Source organism: Zingiber officinale, chromosome 11B (assembly GCF_018446385.1).
Source record: "Zingiber officinale cultivar Zhangliang chromosome 11B, Zo_v1.1, whole genome shotgun sequence".
Lineage (NCBI taxonomy): Eukaryota > Viridiplantae > Streptophyta > Magnoliopsida > Zingiberales > Zingiberaceae > Zingiber > Zingiber officinale.
The window spans coordinates 78449388-78473246 of NC_056007.1; the positions used below are offsets into that span (position 1 = coordinate 78449388).

Genomic DNA, 23859 nt, shown 5'->3' on the forward strand with positions numbered 1-23859 from the left:
ACCAAACGGCTGAGTGCGCGCGCCTGGGCCTGGTTGGGGCCCACCTTGGCCTAGAGGCAACGACGGAATGAGAGGCGACTTACGAAGGCCTAGGCCAAACTCACCGCACCCGGCAAATAGTCGCCGCTCCCGTCGATTTCTGAAGCACACGATTTCCAGGACCTCTGGGTGCCCAATGTGTGACCGGATAGACGCTCACCCAACCCACTTCAACTGCCTCTCGGCGCGCTCGGGCACGTACACTCGCTCGCTCGGGTACGCTCTGACGCACATGCCACTCCTTTACTGCCGCGAGCCCTTGCGTAGCGGTCCTCCGGTCCTGACGACCCCTCCTTCCTACTCTGCCAGCCGCTGCCTAGCCTCCTTCTGCTCTTTAAGCACGCGACCTCGCACCAACCTCGAACAGCTCCTCGAACACCATTCACCGCGGGATCGGGGACCATTGGTTGATCACATCAAAACTACGAGTCAATGGCTTGAACCTCTCACTTGCAACCGAGCTCGAGACCTCGATCGATCATTGGTGATCAACTGGTTTGGACCTTATCCAGCCAAGCACTATCCTACTCACGGCGAGATTTTTTGATCGCGTGACATTGATGATCAACACGGATTGCTGAATTGGATCCCTCTGATTCCCGATCGGTCGAATTCCCTAATTTCGACTTTCGGCGGATACGTTGGTCGTAATGTATCGAGATCTTCGGTGGTCTTCGCCATTACACATGGGATCGATCCTCCGATGGAGACCAAGCCGTACAACTAACTCCGCTCGCGTCATCAAGGTGGGAGGTTCACACCAAGTTCGTCTATTCAGCGGTGGACGACGTCTCCGTCGGGATCACTCGACCTTTGGTAAATGATCCGTTGGAATTCTCGCCTCTCTTCACAAAATATATATAATATAATATATATATCTCTAAAATAAAGGAGCAGATGGTATGATCATTACTATGGTGATCGATTGTGATCTTGTTTTCGATTTCTTGGTTGGATCAAGCGATCTAGGATTGTTCATCTAGACTTCTTACTTCGTGTCACACTGCCTTCCTCTTACCTTTCGACTACCTTCTAAACATTAGTTCTCGGTCCGGTCCTCCGTGTCTCGCTCTGCAAGCGGCCGGGTTCCACCTGATCCTTGATCCTCGGACACCTCGAGCTTCCTGCCCCGATCCTTGATCCACATGCTTCCTCACCCAGCTTCCACGATTTCTTCGGCTAGTCTCCTGTTAGATCAACTGTACCAAGATAACAATTTCGAACCTTAACTTTGGGAACCTTGACAACATTAAACCGTTCGCCGTCTTACATTCATGGCAACTAATACTACCACCATCTCACTCACAAGGTATCACATCTTCTCAGTCTAATCGAGGGAGATCGACGACAATTTCTTGTGCAACCAAATCGCTCCGACTAGCTAGACTAAACTTGGACAAAACTTAATCGAATTATCCATCTAAGGTTATTAACAAAAATCCTATTTAGTTTAGGTAATTGACAATTCTCGAATAATGATCCACAAATTAATAAAAAATTTTAACCAAAAATACCCCTAAAATTTTTTATAACAACAATTTTATTTTAAATTATAAAAATTAAATAAAAATGATAATATGTGATTGTTATTAAAAAAAAATTAAAGTTATATTTTTAAAAATATTATATATCTATATATATTATATAGTGTAAAGTTCAGATTAAAAAAATAATTAGCTTTAAAACTAAAGATAATATAATAAAATATTAAAATAAATTATATATTAAAATCTTTAAATAAATAAATTTTCATTAAATTATTTAAATTGAATCAAACAATATTAAATTATATTTTATTTTTCATAATCTTAATAATATGATTATCTGATAATCACATAACTAATATATAAAATATTAGACATGATAATTTAAATTAAACACCCTAAAAGATATTGTTCGAACTTATGATATCGTTTGAACTTCTCTTATCGTATTACACAGAATTATTCAAAACAAAACAAAACAAAAAGAAAATGGAAATGAAAAAGGCAATCCTCTTTGAAGTCTTAGAAGTCGATTGCATATGCAATTGACATTCGAAACATGAAAGCTAAATTTTGCATTTGCGAATTCACACATTTATCAGACACATTATGCATGCCATCCACTAAAAAACACACTTAAATTAGTAGAACATAGCATAGCAGATGGTTTAACTAGTTCACATTAAGTTATCACAGTGACACGTGAATTCTGAGCATTCTCAAAGTCCAAATAGTAACTTCTGCATACCTATTCAACAAGAAAAGAAGACCGATGACCATCCAACAAATTTAAATGAAAGCATCTGATGCAAAATAACAAGGTGGTGGAAAGGGCTCACAGTGTTCCTAATCAGATTTGTTGTTGTTGTCACTGATATGGGACAAAGACTGCACCTTAGTCCCTGTGCCTTTTTTGAGAGTCCCGCGCATATGGTGAGGAGGATCGATCACGCCCACGCCTTGAACGAGAACGGGAGCGAGAACGAGAGCGATCCCTGTGACGTGACAAGTATGGAGAACGGCTGCGGGAGCGCCTCCTATCATGACCTACAGATGCAACAAATTGCCACAATCAAAATAGCTAAGCACTATCTGAGCACAAAACACTACCATAAGTTAACTGTTGACGTTATGTTTTCAGCAAGATGAATACGTATTGTTGAATTGTGTCCACATATTGGTGCATACTTATGAAAATGCATAATTATGTGGAATTTAAATACATACATGGAGTTGTAAATATACAACAAAAGTTTAACTTGGGTTGGAGACTGCTATTTTAATTTTTAATAAACTCCATTGTGTACCAACCTTTTAGCATTATAACAATCATAGCACATGGCCAACTGATAGCGATCCTCCATGGCCATCCTCTCTTTTAATAGGATAAACTCGACTACATATTCATGCATACTCTGCCAGTTCTATTTGATGTGCATGAACTTGTGCCCACATAGATTAACAGAATTGAGCAATTTGTTCAGGGACTTGGATTATAATTGTTGCCTAGATTGGTGGAGGTGTTATGTGTATAATGCATGAGGTGATTGTGTTGTGCTAACGATGACAAAGGTATCATGTAGGACAATTGGTCGAAATTTTGACTCAAGGGAAACCGCTTTTACCTTTAGTTATTCGTTACTTGAGTAGCTTCCTAATTATGGCAGCTTTGCTACACCTAACATACTTATTACATCATGTGTCATGATATGTGCTAAAGTTATATAATTTTGAACACGCATAATATCTCTTACTGATGCATACCTATGCTAGTTGATTGAAAATGCATGTTCAGAGCAATTTGGAATACATTACTGATGATAACACTGAGGTATTGCATTTGCTAGTATAATTAACATACATATATCATGGTGAGACTCCGTGTAGGTGTAGCAAACCCAGAGTAGCCAGAAATTTTCAACTTTTGATGTTTTATTAAGCAATAGATGGAGGCATTGATTCCAAAGAAACAATAGAAGTCAAAGAAGTGGAACTGGCCTAAATACCAGAAACCCTTAAAAGATCAAAAAAGGAAATTTGGAAAGTAGATAAGAGAAAGGGGTCACAGTGCATCAGGAACAGCCGTTGAAGGTTCATTAACTGAACGTGGATAGCCTTCCAAAGAAAAGCTAAATCCTAACTAGCCAAGAAACAACGAGCTTACTCTCATTTTTTAATGCACATACTGAGAAACAAGAAATAGAAATATAATGGCAAATGTATTTGCAGACTACTTACTTTTCATTTGGGATTAATAAGATCAAAGAAGCTACAAATAGTTTACCTCTTCTTTAATACTGTTCATTGACAAACTACAGATAGTGTACCTCTTCTATCTCTAGCACCACGATACTTTCCAGGTGTTGGTGTCCTTCCACGCTTTCTTTTTGCCTGTTATTAAACAACAAAGATAAAACAACCAACAAATTATTGGATAAATCATATGTATTATGCCACTTGAATTGAAAGTATAAAATAAACTAGCGAAACAGCCAGCAGTATTCTCATTTTCACTTCATGGTTTGAGTTGATGGCATTCTGGATATGCTTGGCAATCAGCAAGGATGATGATGATAATCAACTTGAGAAAAACCAACACCTGTTTTGCATTTCTTGTATGATGAAAGTACAAGTGCTAACCAAGGAACGGATGCAACCAAAGCTAAATTAAATACTATTACAAGGCATAATATTATTGCGCATACCAGAAGATGTTAATAATCAGCGAAAAAAAGGAATACACGGCATGCTATCCTCTATAATATAGTCGGATTTTCATGACTTCAATATGTCGATGTAGTGCTCAGGTTGGCATGAGGAGGTTAGGATCACATAATGATATTTCGATGAAGCTACACAACACCAACCTGATGCCAAAATTTATCAGGCGAGACAACTAAGTTGAAAAGAACCAATATGCAGATAACATTAAAGTTTAGGTTATTTCACAGAGATGATTCGATAGAGATATGAAACTAAGCTACCTTCTCCACTGTGATTAAGCGGCCTTCAAGAACAGAATGATGTAGGTACTTAACACAGCGATTAGCATCTTCCAAAGTCTCCATCGTGACAAAGGCAAAACCACGAGATTCCCTGGTGCGAGGGTCCACAATGACATTGCATTCCAGAACCTATTCAAAGGAACATAATATCAGAAATATTAAATGTTAGCATTAAAAAAGTATTTTTTAAAAGGACAAATATAGAATCATCTAGCATTCTTTTAACTCTATTTAACAATCTTATTTTAACCCAATGATCTCATTATAATGCATAACTGCAGTAAATTCATTACAAAAACTCTAATGATTAAAGGAGCTCTACTGGTGAGTGAATCTCCTCACGCAAAGATCCATCTCTTCCAAGGCTCTCTCATCACCTTGCACAGTCTTCAATACCACCAAAGCATTTTATGAGAACTTTCTTGGGCTCACTCTAAAACAGATAATCTATTGAAGTGGTCAGGTGTTAAGATTTGTGAGGCAGATAAGGATTCAAGTTGTCATATAAGGTAATTGGTGTCAAGGCAGATGAGATTGTTTCTAATTAATGGTGCAGCCACCCACATTTTTTAATAGAAAGAGAAGTATGTGCCCTGATAGTTGGCAAATTGAGCTTGAGCGCCCTAATGCCCATTATACACTTTATGCACAAATAGTATGTTGGATATAATCAATACTTTTTACTAAGAAAAGTTTAAAAACAATTCATATTTTGAAAGTTACTTTTAAGCTTAATTAACAATTTTATAATTTAATAAATTCCAACTGAATTTTTTTAACCATAAATAGAAATGCTAATTATTTTGAATTATTTTAAATAGACACTGAAAATTAATGCAACTTTATATAACTTTGGTTAGTAATTATCTATGTTTTTGAGACAATTGGAAAACCATTTTAAAATCTGTTTATATATATTATTTTTTTTTTGTTACAGAGCCCCATGGTTTCTTCTCTGTTTTTTTATTTAAAAGAAAAAGGGCACAGGAAACCAAGCCCTCTGATATATGTTTTCTTACAATTTAAAATTAGTGTATTATTTAGTAAAAAATAGTGTCCAATATGCCAATTAGAAGACTAAAAGACGCTTACCTGTAAAAAGAAAGACATTAAAAATATACAAATTCTGCAATGTTCAGTATTGGATAATTCATTTGTACATAATCACAATATACAATTCTGATAAAAGCATAGTAATGAACATTGTATAAATAAAAAATTACTAATATTTTGTAACTATAATACATTGTTATAAACTGTTGAGTGTACTTTTAGATTATATACCTATAATATTACAACCATTACAACAAAATAATATTAAATGTTCAATAAACACATTCCAAAATTAATTGCGTAACATTATTAATGTCAATATTTGTAAGATACTGCAATTAAACAATAAGTGTTATTGGAGAAATAATCTTATTGGATTTTTCGAGAATTTTTAGAATTTTTTTGGGATTTAAACGAAGATTGTATGATATGTTTTAAGGGGATGGATCTACTGATTGAGCTTGGAGAAGCCTGTTTGGAATATCCCTTAAGTGAGATTGATTGATTTAATTAGCATAAGGTTTAATTAAAATAACTCTAAGTATTTAAAGAAACCTAAGGTTTTATTTTTCCAAAATCCCTCTCCCGATCCCTCTTCCCATTCCTCATCCGCAGCACACCCCCTCTATTGAACCCTCTTTTCTTCGGCCGGTGATGCCCTCATACCCTGAAGCCGCAGTGCCGCCTCCTTTCTTCCATGCGACGCCGACAGTCGGGCTCTCGCCGGATCTCGCCGACACTGGTGCTGCTCCACTCGATCACTGCCCCGATCACAAGATGTCGACACCCCTCTTGCTCGCCGCCGTGGCACTGGCCAGATGCCGCTACTGCGTTTGAGGCCTTGAAACCGACACATAGGCCGAAGCTCTCAATCCATTTCCTCAGCTCAGCACCACAGTAGACACCGCCAGTGCTAGAATAAAGGAACAATACAATGGGACTAGGGTTACGCTACCCTCTCGCCTATGGATCTGGGCACAGTTGCTACCATCCAGAAAGGCATCGACGCTCCTTGTACCCCTGCTAATCGCTGCACTGTTTCATTCGTCGGAAACCTCTCTTCATTGATCGTCGGGGGTGCCCTGCTTGTTGCCACCCTTAAGGTGCGTTTGGTTGGGGGTTATTCTTAATAACCTTGGTTATCCATCCAAGGATATCAACAAAAACCTTGTTTGATTTAGGTAATCGATGATTCCTGAGTAATGTTCCATGCCCGACACGTCAGCAAAAGAAACATGCAACTAGGAATCGGAAAACCTCGAAAAACTGAGATTTTTCTTGATTCCGGGGTTAACAAATTTTTTTTACCCAAAATACTCTCGGATAAGAGAAAAATGTGACAAAAAAGAAAAACGTAAAGAAAAAAATAAAAAAAAAACATAATTTTTTTTTTAAAACTAAAAAATTGTAAAAAACTTTAAAAAAATAAAAAAACTTTAAAAAAATAAAAAAAGGTTAAAAAGTATAAAAAACATAAAAAATGAGAAAAAAGTAAAAAAATAGAAATTTTTTTAAAAAATTTAAAAAGTAAAAAATAATAAAAACATTAAAAACATAAAAAAATAAAAAAATAATTAAAATAAAAAAATAAAAAAATAATTAAAATAAAAAAATAAAAAATTTAAAAAGTAAACAATTAAAAAAACTTTAAAAAATAAAAATTTAAAAATTTTAAAAGTAAAAAAAACTTTAAAAAATCAAAAAACAAACAAATAAAAAAATATATAAAAATAAAGAAAAACATGAAAAAGTAAAAAAGGAAAAGTAAAAAATAAATGTAGAGTTTAAATAATAATAATAATAATAATAATAATAATAATATTATTATTATGTATACTTGATTTTGTAACTAAGGATAATATAATAAAATATTAAACTAAGTTATTTATCAAAACCTTCAAACAAACAAGTTTTTGTTACATTACCTAAATTGAACCAAACTACATTTGGTTATGTTTTATTCCCCATAACCTTAGTTATGTCATTACTAGGTAATCACATAACCAAGGTTATACATGATAACTTAAACCAAACGTGCCCTTAAGGTAATCGATTACCTCTAGCAGATAATTGAGTGTAGGATTTATACTTGAAGTTGATTAGGGGTTTTTGATTTGAAGGTCAGCTCCATCTAACTCCAACCCCGATTTTTGGCAGCAAGTTCTTCGGGTGTGGGTCAACTGAGGAGCATTCGGATTTGGATGAGTTTTTAGAGTTGATCTCATTTCTGCATTGAATTTGATTAGTGTGATGATTAATGGTGATTGGTTGTCGAATTAATTGAGATGAATCATTAATTAGGGTTGATGATTTAGTTAAACCTAAATAGATTAATTATCAGATTTGATGGTTTGTAATTGATCATGAGGATGAATTATGTATGTTGGGTTTATGATGCTTAGTATTAGCAGACTCCTACTACATCTCCAAAAATCTCAAGGTAAGTAGTTTAGAAAAAAATTGATTTTCGAACTTCACGAATCTCGATGTATAGGATTTACAAAAAAGTTAAATAACAGCATCACTTTAAAAGCTAAGAAGAACAAATCAAAGTCAAAGTCATCTCCTAATGAAGATGAATAAGCATATAAGGTAAGAAAGTTCAATAAGTTTTTTAAAACTAATAACTTTGATAAGAAATAAGTAAAGCAGCGTCTTCGAGGGAAAAGGAAGGTGAAGTGCTACAACTGTAATGAAGGACATATCAAGGGCAACTGCCCCAAACTAAAAGACAAGGCAAAAGAAAAAAACAAGAGGACAAGAAGACCCAAGAACAAGAAGCCCAAAGCAACATTGAGTGAGTCATCATCAGAAGAGTATGAGATCAAAGAGTACGTCTGACTAGAACTAATGGTAAGTTATCAAAAACAAGACGACAAAGCCACTTTGGAATAGAGCATCAATGAAGAGGGAGCATCTACCTACGAGTCCAACATAGTGAGTGAGATATGTAACCTTCCCTCCGATCAACTTTACAAAGCTATTAAAATACTAAGTAGATCCTTATGCAAATCTAGAAGCAAGTTTCTTGAAATAAGAAAAAAAAATTAATTGTAAAAACAAAATTAGAGAAAACATATTTAGAACTAGAAAATGTTGAAAATGAAAATAAAAAATTGAAAGATGAAAAAGAATTCTACATGTTTAAATTTAAAATTTTTATGAATTCTAAATTTTATAAATTATGAAGAACTAAATTGTAATTAAAAATTCACAAGAGCTAAATTATAAAAATTATTAAAAAATAATATTTTGAGAAAATACTTAATTAATCTAGTAGGTAAAATATTATATTGAGTTCCATAATCATTATTACTATTAGATTTTTTTTTTTGCTAAGAAATTTAATTGCTAGAAATTAATTTGGTTGAATTATTAAATGTATTGTAAAAATTATTTTTCGTTAACTTTATCTGTTCTATTTTTCTAGATTAAATTTTTCTATGGTAGAAAAATATGTTATCTATTAGTAAAAAATATTTTGAAATTTTTCAATAGTAATATAAATTTTTATGAATTGTTTAATGAAAATGAGTTTTTAAAAATTAAAAATTTCGGGAGATTAATTTTTGAGAAACTTAATTTTTATGTAGATAACCATTATATTTTAAATGTTTAGAAAAATTAGCATGACTTTTTACATCAAATTATATTTTTAAGTACTTCATTTTAAAAATAATTATTTATGTAAAAAAAATATTTTCTAACTATTAGAAAATCTATTTTCTCATGGTATTTTTTTATTGTCATATTAATAATTTTTAATATCGACAAAAAATTAGAATTTTAAAAAATTATAAGTAATTTTTTTTTTAAGAAGTACAAGTATAATTCTTAGAAATTACTGTAGAGGATCTTGCGGTCGGCTAGAAGGGGAGTTGAATAGGTGTACTCTTAAATTGTTCGCTTCGTAGGTATTCGTTAGTGCGCAAGTGGAAATATAATAACAAATATAAATACGAATACAAATATAAACAATAAAGAAATGCAAACCGCTAACATGTTTATTTACGTGGTTCGAAGATAACTTGCTCCTACTCCACGGCTGTCTGTAAGGTGAACGATCCCTCAATCCATCGGTGGATTAGTCCTCAGAAACTCCGGCTATCTCAAACCTCCTTGTGGAAACCTCACCACAACACTCACCAAGAACACTTGGACACAAGAGGACCTTAAGTACTTAGTGACTACTAATTAGGCTTTAATTAAGTCTAATTTTGTCACCTTAATTGGTCATCCCAAACTCCTTCTTATAGAACTTGGAAGAAAACAACCCTGCTATTTTATCATTACCAGTCGGCTGGTCCTTACACCAATCAACTAGTGTCAGCTCAACAGCTCTCTCAACGGCTCTCTACCAGTCGACTGGTCCATAGAACCTCTCTGTGCTCACCACCAGTCAACTGATCCCAGTACCAGTCGACTGGTACAACCCTAAGCCTAGGGTTCCCATCCCGAGTACATTTCTCTCAGCACTCGGACCCTCACGACTCACTTGACTCTTCTTTAAGCCAGTGGTCGCATGCCTCCTAATGTCATCCTAGCACAGGCTGCCTTCCTCGCTTCCTCTACGGCGTCTGTCTTGTCTTGTTGCCCTCCGCTACTGTCTGGCTCGGATGCTCCATCCTTCACCACCCCACCCTAAGACCTGCCACACTGGGCGCCTGGCTGGGTTGGTTGGCGGGTTGGCGCGCAATTTAAGGTTGAGTTGGAATTTTATCCATCCTTAGGCCCGCCGCCTGGGCTCAAACAAGGCTCAAGAATCGCTCCTCAAGTCTATTGAAACACACATGTAAACTAAGTTTTAAGCCAATTTATTATCTTTATAATTTTGAAATAAAATAGTACTTTTCATCCAACATAAGTACTCTTTGTATTCATTTATATTTAAAATACATGTTTATGTATACATTTAATTGTAGAAAACTTTCGTTGAAGATATAAAATATTTTTTAATTTTTTTAATTTTGGGGGTCAGTCTGGTGGCCGCTCCATATACCCGAATAGAATGGTGGAAATTTCCAACCCGATTCATGATGTCTCAGCCATGTTGGCTCTACTAACATCAAGGCCAGCGTTTGGCGTCCCTTGGGTTGGCGTCCATCATCATGATGTATCTATCTGTGACCTTCACTTCACACTCCACATATCAAATAACGAGGATAATCCTAATTTAAACCCTTTACCCAAACCCCAAAACACATGGTCATGACTATTGGTATTGCTCAAAATCCCCTGTTGTAATATGTTTAAGTTAATGAGTTAGGAAAACATCACTATATATAGATGCTAAAAAGAACGATGGACTACTTGCCAAGGCTACACACTTGGACTTCATTCTTACGTGTACGAATATGGGCATCAGGCTACAGAACTTCGAACGGACTTACATCGCCGAAACTACGCTGACATTGGACACGTTGCCAAGGCTATACACTTGGGTGTCGATCAAAAGCTGCATTATTAGAATGCATTCAGACAAGGCTTATATCAACAAGTCCCAAACTTAAACTTACTTCCTCTCCCACATCAAAGCTCTAAACCTAAAATGACTTTTCCAATTATAACCCAACTCCAAAATCGAAAATATCATATGTGCGACAAACCCAAAACTAACAAATCTTGGCTTGCCCCAAGGTATCGTCGCGACTCACCCAAAAGCGATCAGCAACTTCTGAAGCAGCTACTCTAAATATTACCACCGAACGGGACCGATTGGTATCGACCGTATAGCGCGCTCTCAAAATGAGCTTACATTCTAGTGATTCGATACGTATACCACCATGTTTCGTCGGCGATGGTACCCTCATTTAAATTACCCTTTCCGACAATTTTGATACCATTTCATTTCCTCCAAAAATTCTCAGAATTTGATCTATTTTACACTACATTGTATACTACAAAATGTATCTATCACCAATCCCAAGATTGACACAAAATCTAAAACTAGCTAAATGATTCAATTGAACATTGACCTAAAGTCATAGTTTTGACTTCCTCTTGATGTATTTGCCCATACTTACGCATAATACATCTCTATCATTGATTTATATGGCATCTATACATCCAAAACTAATTATCATGCTATATGACCCTAATGTCATATTTCTTGTATGAAACACAAACTAATTGTGTCAAATCCCTAAGTTTGAGACTCAAGTCCGTCTCCAAATCACTTGGCACATTCCATGGCTCCTCTAGACTCCCAAGTAAAACTCACTTGAGATTTATTTACCATGAGTCTCAAATTGACTCTTTGAGCTCCCCCTAGAGCTCTTAATTTTAGTCACCTCCCTAGGTGACTCATCCACAATTGCTAGGTCATATCGGTGCACCTTCGGTGACACTTAGCCTACAAACCTAACATTTTTAACCTTGGACACCTTGTCCTTGGTTAATTTCTTCTTACCATTAAATGACTTTTCCTTGTCATTTATTGGCTTCTCCTTACTATAGGCATATGCAACCCTAGCATAAGACTTTCCCTTAGTCTTGGAAATACTAAATCGGTATCCCAAATCCGATCTATTATTGTTGGGTCTTTGACAACCCAACACCATACTTAACCCTCTAGATCCAACATTGAATTTATCTAGGGTTTTCTCCAATTGATCTAGGCCCCTAACCCTAGAGTTGATTTGTCCACCTTGGACATTCCTAGACCTACCCTTTCTAGGCATGTGTCTCCCCTTCTTGGGATTAATGTCTTGGTTCTCCTTAGGTCTACCATTTCTAGATTTATCATGAATGGTTCTCCTAGGGTTATGATCTACAATTACCCTATTCCTATCATGATATCTAAATCCAAAATTTTTCATTTCTACATAATGATAATCATTATTTTTCCTAGCATGCATGGAGGAATTTAAATTTGACTTCAAATTTAAATTAGGGTTTACCTTACCCTTTACCTTTGGAGTTCCCTCTTGACATGAGCCTCCATTCTTCCTCCACTTCTTTTCCCACATCTTCAAATGTGCTAGCTTCTTGAGCTTTCCCTTCTTGGGGCATTTGATGTGGTAGTGGTCCTTCTCCCCACACGTGAAGCATCTAATGCACATTGCCCTCCTTTGGGCTTCTTCATTCCTACAACACTTGTTAGTGTTTAAATTGTTGGATCGAAAGCGCTAGAGGGGGGTGAATAGCGCTCGTGGCTTTCACTTTTCGTTTCGAAAATCTTACATTGGGACGGTGCGGAAGAAATAAAACAATCCAACATAGAAGACTCAAGATTTATTTGTGGGGTACGACACTTACTCCTACATGCCGCCCATCGATCGTGATCGCCCTTGTTGAACAACTATATCGCAAAGTCACAACTAAGAATTACAATAAGTGCAATATTGAAAGCAACTTACTTCATAGATCTTAAGATCGTGAGTTCGTTCGTCGTTAAAACTTATGACTAGCTGGTACACTGCACACGTGTGAGGCAGGCTTGATCGCTTGGAATGATGTCTTGAGCCTGCCCGAGGATCTTAATAAAGATCTGAGGTGCCTCCAAGCTCCGTCGTCTGCAGCTTCGCCTCGCCAGCACGCCGCTTTGGCCGAGTGGTCCCATAGCAAGCTCAAACTCAAGCTTATAAGCAACACACGCCACCAGGTTCCGCCCAACACCTCTGAGCCTCTCGCCAAGAAAGCTAAGCCCCATCACACTGCAGGCGCCAGCGCCTGGGACATGGATGGGCGCCCCATGGGAATGCATATGCGCATTCTTATGGTCCGCACGGGAACGATCACACCAAAGTTACGAAACAATGATTTATATAGTATGATCGCCGAACTGGCCAACTCGATCCGTGCACCGATTTCCATTCGTCCTTAACATGGAAACGCGGCTAGGTAGGCCTTCTCGCTTCCGAGAGAGAGGCATTACTATTCCATTTACACGTTGTGCGATCCAGTCTGTTATGTGCGAGGGTCACGACGTCCTACTGACTTTCAAGGCGACTCCTGACTCCTTTGCACCACGCCAAGCGTCCGCCCATTCGTCCCAGTCTTCGTCCAGCGTTCACACTGCTGCGCGACACCAGCAACACTTAGGGCCTCTCTTTAATGAAACCAAGTCGCTAAGCACTAAGTTACCGTAGTTACCATTTCATAAGCATAGACTTTACCTGAACCACTATGACCCAATTTAAGTACGCTCGATCACCATGCAAGTAACAGGATTCAACTTTGCCAATGTCAGAAAACCAAAACACTGCAATTAAATGTTTAAAAACATACACTTTGACTTAACAATGTGGGATTTATTTTCTTACCCAATGGACACCTACTCTTGTAGTATCCTTTTAATTCAACGAAGCACACAATGTGATCTTTGACTTACTTGATGGAGATGCTCACTAGGTTGACTACTTCCAAGACCTCTTCTTCATCCATCTTGGAATATTCTTCAATTCTTGAGGATGATGATGCCTCATCTTCCTTCTCCTCGGGTATTGAGCATGGCTCAACTATCCGTTGCTCCACCTCCTCTTGAACCCAATTGAACCCATTTCCATGGGCTCTTCTTCTTTGTAGGCATAAGTTCTCCTAGAATCATCTTTACCTTGCTCCACAACTCATAGGCATTCTTGTATTCACCTACACGACTTATCATGTTAGAAGGCAAAATTTCAATTAACATTGATATTACCTTATCGTTTGCCTTTGACTGTGATGTTTGCTCCTCCGTCCAATATCGCAGTCGGAGTTTCTTCCCTTTCTTGTCTTTTAGGACTTCAAATGATTCCTCGACGACCATCATTGTGTCCCAATCCATCTCGAAGAAGTTCTTCATTTTCACCATCCACAAGGTAATGTCCCATAAGCTTCCTCCTTCATACTTCGGCGGATCAATCAAGTCAGTTATCTTCTTAGCCTCCTCGACGGCTAGTCCGACGAAGAGCGGCCTCACTTTGATACCACTTGTAGCGGATCTTGCGGCCGGTTAGAACGGGGGTTGAATAGGTGTGACCCCAAATCGTTCACTTCCTAGGTATTCGTTAGTGCACAAGAGGAAATATAATAACAAATATAAATACGAATACAAATATAAACAAGAAAGAAATGCAAACTACTAATACGTTTGTTTACGTGGTTCGGAGATAACTTGCTTCTACTCTACGGCTGTCTGTAAGGTGGACGATCCCTCAATCTGTCGGTGGATTAGTCCCTAGAAACTCTGGCTATCTCAAACCTCTTTGTGGGTCGGGTGGAGAAATCTCACCACAACACTCACCAAGAACACTTGGACACAAGAGGACCTTGAGTACTTAGTGACTACTAATTAGGCTTTAAGTAAGTCTAATTTTGCCACCTTGGCCGATCCATTCCAGCTTTTACCATTGCGTAGTCCTTAAGCGATTTACTGATTATCTTACTCACCGACTCTCTACCGAGTCAACTGCATGGCAATCGGTGGATTCGATTAGATGCCGCGAACTCCTACAGTACCTACATCTGATCTAGTGCATAATCTTGGTCCTAAGTCTAGGTTCTCGAATATATTTTCTCGCTTCATCATGACTCACTTGACTCTTCTTTGCCTTTGACCTCTTGCCTTCAAACTTCTCTTTGTCCTCGGATGTCCCGCAAGCTCGCGACTCATCCCCAATGTCATCCTTCGCGTATGTCTCAAAGTCGCTTCCCTCGGCCCATGTCATTGATGTCTTGTCCATGGTCCCTTGGATGCTTCATCCTTCACTGGATCTGAAGCCATCAAGCTGAGTAATATGTGTATCCTGCAGACCTGCACACTCACATACACATATCAAATAATGAGGGTAATCATAACTTAAACTCTTTGCCCAAACACCAAAATACATGGTCGCGCGGACCATTGGGATTGTTCCAACAATTACTTTCTATGAAAAATAATTATTTGAAAAATATACAAACTTGTATGCTATCTATACAACCCCTAGAAAAAATTTTACTTTTTTTATATGTTGTCTTATTTTATTTACCATATTTTTTATGTGATCAAAGCAGGAGAAATTATGAGGGTTAAATTAAGGAGAAATTGCAACATTTTGTTTGTACTTAATTGTAAAATTTGTTGTTTTAAAATTATTTTAAATCATTCATTGATTATTTATCTTAACTATAACTCGGGTTAATGCACATCAAAAAAAGGGAGATTGTAAGTATCCATGATAGTTTTGATGTGATCAACCGAGTTAAGTTAGATCTTGTGTATCAATGCTGAGATTGATAATTCGGATGAAGAGTGCTCGAGACACCTCAGATGGAACTAGAGACGCCCCGGATGAACAGTAGCCGAGACCCCTCGTGTCAACCCAAGGCACCTTAAATGAGATTGGAGTCATTGTCGCGGAGATAAGTAACGGAGTCCACATTAGCCGCATTAAGGCACCTCTATCGGAATTGAGGCACCTCCGATTAATTGAGGTGCCACCATTCAACCAAATCAGCTGAACATTAGTAAATTTCTTCCTGCCGGAGGCACCCTTATCAATGGAGACACCCTGAATTACCACGTCAACAAAACAGTCATTTCTACTAGTGCACTATAAATAGTGTCCTACAACTAGGAGTTCAAACAACACATATATTTGCATGTCCATCTTGTTCTTCAAAATTTGTACTCAACCGTTATAAGAGGCTACTTGATCTTCGATCTTAATTGAAATTCTTTTTTAGTGAGCTTTTTTACTATCTTATATTAACAACCAACCAAATTACAATCAAGTAAAACTTTACCTCTTACTTTATATTTTTATCAATTTTTTTAATTAATTAATTTATATGTCACAGTTGTAAGAGAAAAAATGTTCTAATTTAGATGGCAGACTATTCACTCTGGTCTAATCGATCCATCAGATCAATAATTGACTTGAATTAAATTTAAAAGAGTTGGCCCAACTTAATTTAAGCTCGTCGTGAGCTACACTGACTTGACCAGAGCTCCATCTTAAATCGGACTAATCAGGATGACCGAGTCCTAAACCTACCACGTGACACCTGCCACAATTGAAGAAGAAGTTCGTGAAGCCCTTTATCAAAGTTCAGAGAAGCTTGTTCAGGCTTCTAAGTAAGGGAAAATAACAAAAACCGTATCACAATCAAAAGTTCGTTAGCGTCTCTGTATAGGTGGTGAAGTAGACTACGATTAGAATTTTCAAATGAAAAAAGGAAGCCGTCTATTTTAAAATCAATCAACACCAAGATTAAAAAGAAAAACTTTGTTAGCTAGAACTTTGCAATAATAAGGTTTGAACGTGTAACAAATTGGTCGTTGCCGTCGTTGAATTTCGGGTTAGTTTCGATGGCCTCTCTGTGGCGTCGCCACCTACCCTTTTACGATTCGCTGACCGACGTAGATTAGATACGGGGACACCACGTGCTTAATCATCCTTAAACGTGATCATTTATGTTTAATGCAATTTAAAAAAAAAAAAATGCTGCGTGCTATGTAAAAATAGTATTTAAGAGTAGAGGCATTCAATATTCACTTTCACGGAAATATTAAATATTCACTTTCAAATTGTTTCTTACATTCATCGTCTCCTAAAACTCTTTTTGAAGACTAATAACCAGAAGCTCATCCGGAAATTTATGCCGAACATGAAAATATCAATGCAAATTTATCGAGTCTACACTTTGATATTTACTAAAACACATCTTTTTTAAATACATTCTATTTTATCCTCCCGATAATTTAACTTTTTTACTCTTTTCTTATTTTATTCTTTCTCTTTTATTTTCTCTTAGGAATAAGGTTAGTCCATTTTACGATTAATTTTGAACCATTTTATATTTGGACATAACAAAGTCAGAAGCGGAAATGACTGTTGATGAACCGGTGGAGTTTAGCCGTGCTGGTAAAGCCAGGGATTCAGGCATTGATTCATCATTCGCACCGGCAGGAGATAAAATATAACAAGGTAATTATTAACCTAAATATATTGTTCAATTTATATTTTGCCCTAACTATCTGTGTGATTTTTCTTTTTATTTTTGTTGTTACGAGTGAGCGATGTGGGAGATATGTCCGAATCTGGAGCATGAGATTAATTCTTCAAAAGCCCTCATCATAGGCAACAAAACCTCAGGCACTTTGGTGGGTAATTACACACAGGCCTTTCCCGTAGCTCAACGATTTCATACCATTTCTGAAGCTGTGACTATGTTTATCCGTGCATTTAAATTGTTGGCTTATTCATTGCTTCTGCAAATGTATTAAGTGATTAAAAGACTTAATATAGTGAAGAAAAGAGTAAGAAAAGGTTAATCACATTAGTATAAACAAAATAAATATATTTTGATAATATCACAAAAACATGTCAGATAAATGCAACAAACACATCATGGCAACTCTAATCACTTCGAAACTATTAAAAAATATTAATCAATTCTTTTTAATGAAATGAAAAGAATCAGTTTGACTGAATTTAAATTTACTTATCAGATTTATTCAAACTTTGTTAAATTTATGGGCCTTAAGCTATAATCAAACTTGGCTCATGAACATTAATGAGCCGAATTTACTGGTTTTTAAAATCAGGGTAACTAAGATCTTGTCAATCAAATAGCGAAGCTTATTCATAAGCATCTGTTTATCAAACAATTATATCTTCTATAACAGCATACCATAATTATCATCTGTATCAAAAGTACAAGATCTTGAAAGATTTTATATTAAACTCATATCTGTAACCAACTTCAATCAATCGAAAAATGCCCAATGAACCGGACACAAACCAATAAGCGTTTAAAGCGCACCACCACCAGGAATTATGATGAAAAACACGAGTCCAGAAATCATGTGTATTCCCAGTCCAGTGTACAAACTAGAAGTGGGAGAAGAAATCAACGATATGATTCTTGACGCTTGGGTTTGCTTTGAACAACTGCTTCTATTTTCTCGAGGACGTCAGGTGTCAGCAGCGGAAGAACCTCAAGAGCCTTTAAGTTCTCTAATATCTGAATCAAGACATCATAATGTTGCAATTAAAACCAGGGGCGAAAATATATAAACAGTCATTGGTTACTGAACTGGACATCAAAAAAAACTCAAGTGCGGAGATGATTTTGCTAATGGATGAACAAACAATGAATGAATCAGAGAGGCTACTACTGGCTATCTTAAAGCAATGCAAGTATTGGAAATATGACTTCTCTGAGGAGAAATAGAGTAAAATTGGTTCTCATTAATCCCAGCTTCGAGGAGATATAAAGTACAAGCAATAGAAGAAAACTACATGATCTATTCTTTGATCTCAATCATGTCAAGAATTTGGTTGAGAACGTCCTGTTGGACATTCAGTGCTATCTGAAGATGAATCTAACACAAATATAATGTTTAAGTTTCTTCCTTTACACTAGGCTCTATATCTAGTTTCAAACTTCTTTCATCTCTATATCATATTTTTTTCAACAAATCCTTTTATTTATTTATTTTTTTCATACAGTTGATCTGCGGGAAAGGTTCAAGACTAAATATCAACTAACAGGACTTTATTTCTCATAAATTATAAATTAATTTCATATGCTAAGCAGGGCATGCCCAATACCTGACTCTCTTTGGTGGCCCCTGTGATTACTGTGGAAACATTTGGATTTGATGCACACCAAGCAATTGCAAGTTGAGATAAAGGAACCTCCAGTTCATCAGCAATTAGTTTCAACCCTTTAACCTTTGCTAGCACGTCATCAATCAGTGATCTGCTAGCAAGATTCTACAGGGCACAAAATTAAGTATGAGATTCCGAATGATCAAAGCTGTTGGAAATTACTGATAGAAAAAGATGAAAGGGTACAAAAAGCAATATCAGTTAAGCAGTTTATTTAAAAGTGGTAGGAGAAAATCCAAATGAGCATGATTGAGTTTTACAATGTAGGCGGGGGAAAACATTGTCATTAAAAGTTAGCTGTTGCTTTGTACAATCCCATGCCCTACAAAACTTGTTAGAATTAATATTAAAACAAAATAAAAAGGCATCTGCAAGGAGGTCAATGATAGCCTTTTCGTAGAACTATATGAATATCAATATAATATGAACGAGAAAATTGCTGATAGATGTTGAACTCAAGTTACTTCCTGATCCTGTCATGTGTAATACATACCTTCAGGAGAATAAAACTCACCAACACTGATCAAGTTAACCAATAAAAAAAAATGCATAGTTGTGTTTATGAGTAAATGTACACATTCCATTTCACCTTATAATTGTCAAGAGCAAACCGGCTATCAGAAGGTATGTTTCCTTTACTATATTTTCCAGTCAGCACTCCTGATGCTAATGGACTCCATGTGGTGAGACCCAGGCCATATGTGTCGTACAGAGGGAGGTATTCTGATTCAACCTGTATGAATATTCAAAACATGTTAAACTTAAATTTCACTAATTAAAAAATAGGAAATACCGAAATAGTAACAATATTTAGATCTAAAACATCTTAGAAAGATTGTAGTCAGGTTGTACTTAAGGACTTCACCGATGTAGTCAGTTTCCAATTTTCTCATTTGAATCATTAAGCTTGTGAACAAAAACCCTAAGGCTAATTTTCTCATTTGTATTCAAGCTTGTAAATGTCATTCCTCTTGAACTGAAAATAATGTTATATTTTCTTCCATCTTTATCTTATTCATATAGATTATTCTTCTTGATATATGAGTACACAAAGCTTGTTTCGTCTTTGGAAAATACCACATTCTACTACGAGAGAATTTCATCACATCTAGTTAATTTTCTTAGAAAAATCTCAATGCTAAAATCTCAGACCATGAAGAGTGAATTAAAAAATCATTTGGAATGGTAACTTTTTACTGCCTTTATTATTGATGAGAATATAGATTTCTTTTCTCATTTTTAGCTTAAGCATGAGGCTAGGCTGTTGGTCCCCATGGTTGTTTTGATGTGATTAACCAAGTTGGGTTAGGTCCTGTTTGGTTTTGATCCCTGTGTCTAAGTGTGCAGGAGCTTAGGAGCGCAGACGAAAGAGCTGCGGAAGAGTACACCGGTGGACGAGAAGAACGTGCGCGACGTTCGAGAGACGAGAAGCCGAGGCGAAAGCCTGCTCGAGGAAAAGGTCGAAAATTGGGTTCGGGTGAGCCCTATTTCGGTTGGCTGCAATCACCCAAGCTATCGGGACTTCGGAAGAACAAAAGAAGTCAAAAGGAGCTGGAAAAGCAAGCTAAAGGCGCCCTCAACGAAGTGTTGGAGGCACCTCGGCTGCCTACAGGCATGAGGGCGCCCTCATGCCTTGAGGGCGCCCTCCACATTGTCCAAGGCGCCCTCGACCCAGTCTACTTGACTGTTTCGTAGTTGGATAAAGTTTTATCCAATGCCTCGGCTGGAGGCGCCCTCAACCTCTTGGGAGGCGCTCTCAAGACTCGAGATAGGATTTCCAATAGCTATATAAAGACCCCTGGAGCTAGGAAATTAAATATTCAACTCTGTATTCAATTCCTAACAACGCTTAAGAGCTTTCAGTGTGTAAAAGGCTTCTCCACCTTCAAAGAAGGAGATTCTGTCTAAGATGTTCAACCGCCTTGGATTAACTACCACCTAGGTTGTAACCAAGTCAAATCCCTAAGTCTTCTTTCTTTCTTTTCTGTTATTTGATTTTATTTTACTATTACTATTTTAAGATTTGAAAGCACGAGGAGGGTATATTTTGTTTTGCAGGCAATTCACCCCTCCCTTCTTGCCGGCCCCGCTGCACCAACATAGGCAACTTAAATTGTTACTCTGCCACTAAATATAATCATGTCCTACATCAAATCCATACAAAGTCAAGAAAGAACCAATACCAAGAAAACAAATCATACACAAACAAAGTCTACTTTTGATCATAAAGATTACTCTCATTTCATAAATTCAAATAAAACAGAAAAAGGAAAATAAGCAGTATAATCTCTTGAAGAGTATCACAATTAGCATTCATATATTTTATGGTGGATTGTTATCATCATAACTACTAAAAATAAATTCAGCATCAGCAAAACTTTAAAATAGATAAGCTTAGCATTTCAACTCAAATTCATTACAAAGCTTATCAGCATTAAATGTCAACATCACCTGAAGCCTCATTTATTTCCACCCAACACTGAATTAAATATTATTCATCAACATTAAAGGAAATATATTGAGGATCCAGACTATGTCTATTGTATCCCTGCAGTATCATTCTCTAGGGCAAATTCATTGATCAAATAATAGTCTTGAAAATTATCACACTGTAGAATTCTCACTTGAGATAAACTATAACACGACAAAGTACAAAAATCAAATAGTTTCTCCGGTGATGCATGCTTGTAAAAAGAGAACTGATGTATATGGAACTCCTTTCCAACAGAGCGGTAAATATCTCAGCAATTCATGAGAAAACCAACTCTCTCTTTTTCATTTGACCACTGATAATTAAATCAAATGAGGGGATGAATGAATCAGCTAGCAGTTTCAGCAAATGTCGAAGTAAAACCAGAGATTTTACCACAATAAGATGATGAAATGGCGCGAGACTTCAGATAGGGCAACAGAAACCTCGAGATCTGACTACTAGTGTATTAAAAGCAGAATCTTTTCAGGCAATAAAAAATCAAAAGTGGCAAATCAAGCAGAGTACTGTATCTACTCAAAACGCCCGAGATTAGATCATATGACGGAATGAGTAACCTTGTGGCGGGTGAGAAGGTTGTACTCTGGCTGCTCGACGATGGGGCCGATGAGGTCGAGTCGTTGCGCGGCGGCCCATGCCTCGGTGATCTGCTGAGCGGTCCACTCGGACGTTCCCCAGTAGAATGCCCACCCCTTGTCGATGATGCGGTTCATGGCGCGGACAGTCTCCTCGATGGGTGTGGCGGCGTCAGGGCGGTGGCAGAGGAGGACGTCGACGTAGTCCATGTCGAGGCGGCGAAGGGAGGCGTGGGTGCCCTCGACGAGGTGCTTGCTCGAGAGGCCCTTGTCATTGGGACCGGAGCCACCCCAGAAGAGCTTGGTGGAGATGACGAGATCGGAGCGGCGCCAGCCGAGCTCGCGGATGGCCTGGCCCATGATCTCCTCGGCGCGGCCGTTGGCGTACACCTCGGCGTTGTCGAAGAAATTGACGCCGTGGTCGCGGCAGCACTGGAGCAGGGCCTTGGCCTCCTTTACGTCGAGCTGGTTGCCGAAGGTGACCCACGCTCCATACGAGAGCTGGCTCACCTTGAGACCCGATCGCCCCAAGTTCTTGTACTGCATCTTGCCCTAATCGTCTTCCTCCTCCTCCGAAGAGATATCCGATCTGCTTCTCGCTTACTTCTCACAGGGGAAACACAAACACACACCCACACACACACAATTAAAAAAATTTAAAAAAAAAAAAAAGGCAAAAAGCGAAAATTTTATTGATGTCTTAATCTGACGCGATTAGGGCTTACCGTTCCATTTAGGGAATCAAACCGCTGGAGACTGCAGACGCACATGGAACGGTCTACCCGTGTCAGAAAGTTTTTGTTTGATTGGTTGAAGTAGTGTGGGTCCGCAAACCATTCCAATGAAAGGAAGGTAGAAAAGACCGGTGACCGTACGAAAAGGAACCCGCGAGGCGTCGGCATATCGCTGTCACAAGGCTGGTGTAGTGGCGTGGTCGTGTTGGTGCTGGAAACAATGATTTTGTTTATAAATTAATTTAAAATTTATTTTATGGAATTTTAATAATGATTTTATGTGGATGGCGAGTTAAATTAATATTATAATTATAGAAAAGGATGATTAGAAAAGGATGAAATGTCAATTACCATTATTACATAGAGAGATAAATCAATTTATAATCAAACTAAAATAGAAAAAAAAAAAATCCGACTAACCTGAAGACTGATTCAGTTCTATGAAATTTTTAGATCGAAGGATAAATTAGAACAGTCAGAAGTCTAATATCTCTTAATTACGTATATCATTTGAAAAAAAGAATTACTATAAATATATTATAATTAGAAATTAAATCATAAATATTTAAATGATAATTTAGATGATATGCTACTCCACTCTCAGGAGCATAATCAAACTAAATTAGCAAGAAGATGGAAGGAATTTTTGTCTAGATGATATGTATCCATACAAAATTGACCTCGTATTTTTTTTCCTAATAAGTCTACCATCCCCAATCCAATTAGGCATTATATGAGAACGTTAAATGAATGAATATTAAATATATCAGACAAGTTGCATGAGTAGTCCAAACTTTAAAAATAAATTAATATATGAATATTAAATATATTAGACAAGTTGCATGAGTTGTCCAAACTTTAAAAATAAATTAATATATTTATTATAATTTTATTT

The 23859-nt window shown here is 37.1% G+C and overlaps 2 protein-coding genes across 2 annotated transcripts; both read right to left on the reverse strand.

Annotated features, from left to right (window-relative positions):
- Positions 1-2015: 2015 nt before the first annotated feature.
- Positions 2016-4677, reverse strand: LOC122033594 (serine/arginine-rich splicing factor SR45a-like). The gene is made up of 4 exons (XM_042592656.1): positions 4508-4677; positions 3851-3914; positions 2363-2570; positions 2016-2271 (listed from the first exon to the last, which is right to left on the reverse strand). Exons 1-3 carry the CDS (start codon positions 4589-4591, stop codon positions 2419-2421), a joined length of 300 nt encoding a protein of 99 aa, XP_042448590.1. The 5' UTR covers positions 4592-4677; the 3' UTR covers positions 2016-2271; positions 2363-2418.
- Positions 4678-18146: 13469 nt separating this feature from the next.
- LOC122033597 (probable voltage-gated potassium channel subunit beta) lies at positions 18147-22885 on the reverse strand. Its single transcript, XM_042592658.1, has 4 exons — positions 22213-22885; positions 19754-19897; positions 19105-19269; positions 18147-18514 (listed from the first exon to the last, which is right to left on the reverse strand). Exons 1-4 carry the CDS (start codon positions 22774-22776, stop codon positions 18401-18403), a joined length of 987 nt encoding a protein of 328 aa, XP_042448592.1. The 5' UTR covers positions 22777-22885; the 3' UTR covers positions 18147-18400.
- Between the last annotated feature and the right edge of the window lie 974 nt (positions 22886-23859).

Excerpts from the sequence above, each read along its gene's own strand:
- LOC122033594 (XM_042592656.1), bottom strand. The coding sequence starts at position 4,591 with ATGGAGACTTTGGAAGATGCTAATCGCTGTGTTAAGTACCTACATCAT. Across the intron at positions 3,915-4,507 it reads GCTTAATCACAGTGGAGAAG|GCAAAAAGAAAGCGTGGAAG; the intron begins GTAGCTTAGTTT and ends GTTTAATAACAG. Across the intron at positions 2,571-3,850 it reads TGGTGCTAGAGATAGAAGAG|GTCATGATAGGAGGCGCTCC; the intron begins GTACACTATCTG and ends TTGCATCTGTAG.
- LOC122033597 (XM_042592658.1), bottom strand. The coding sequence starts at position 22,776 with ATGCAGTACAAGAACTTGGGGCGATCGGGTCTCAAGGTGAGCCAGCTC. Across the intron at positions 19,270-19,753 it reads TTGCTCTTGACAATTATAAG|AATCTTGCTAGCAGATCACT; the intron begins GTGAAATGGAAT and ends TGTGCCCTGTAG. Across the intron at positions 18,515-19,104 it reads GGGCCACCAAAGAGAGTCAG|ATATTAGAGAACTTAAAGGC; the intron begins GTATTGGGCATG and ends GTCTTGATTCAG.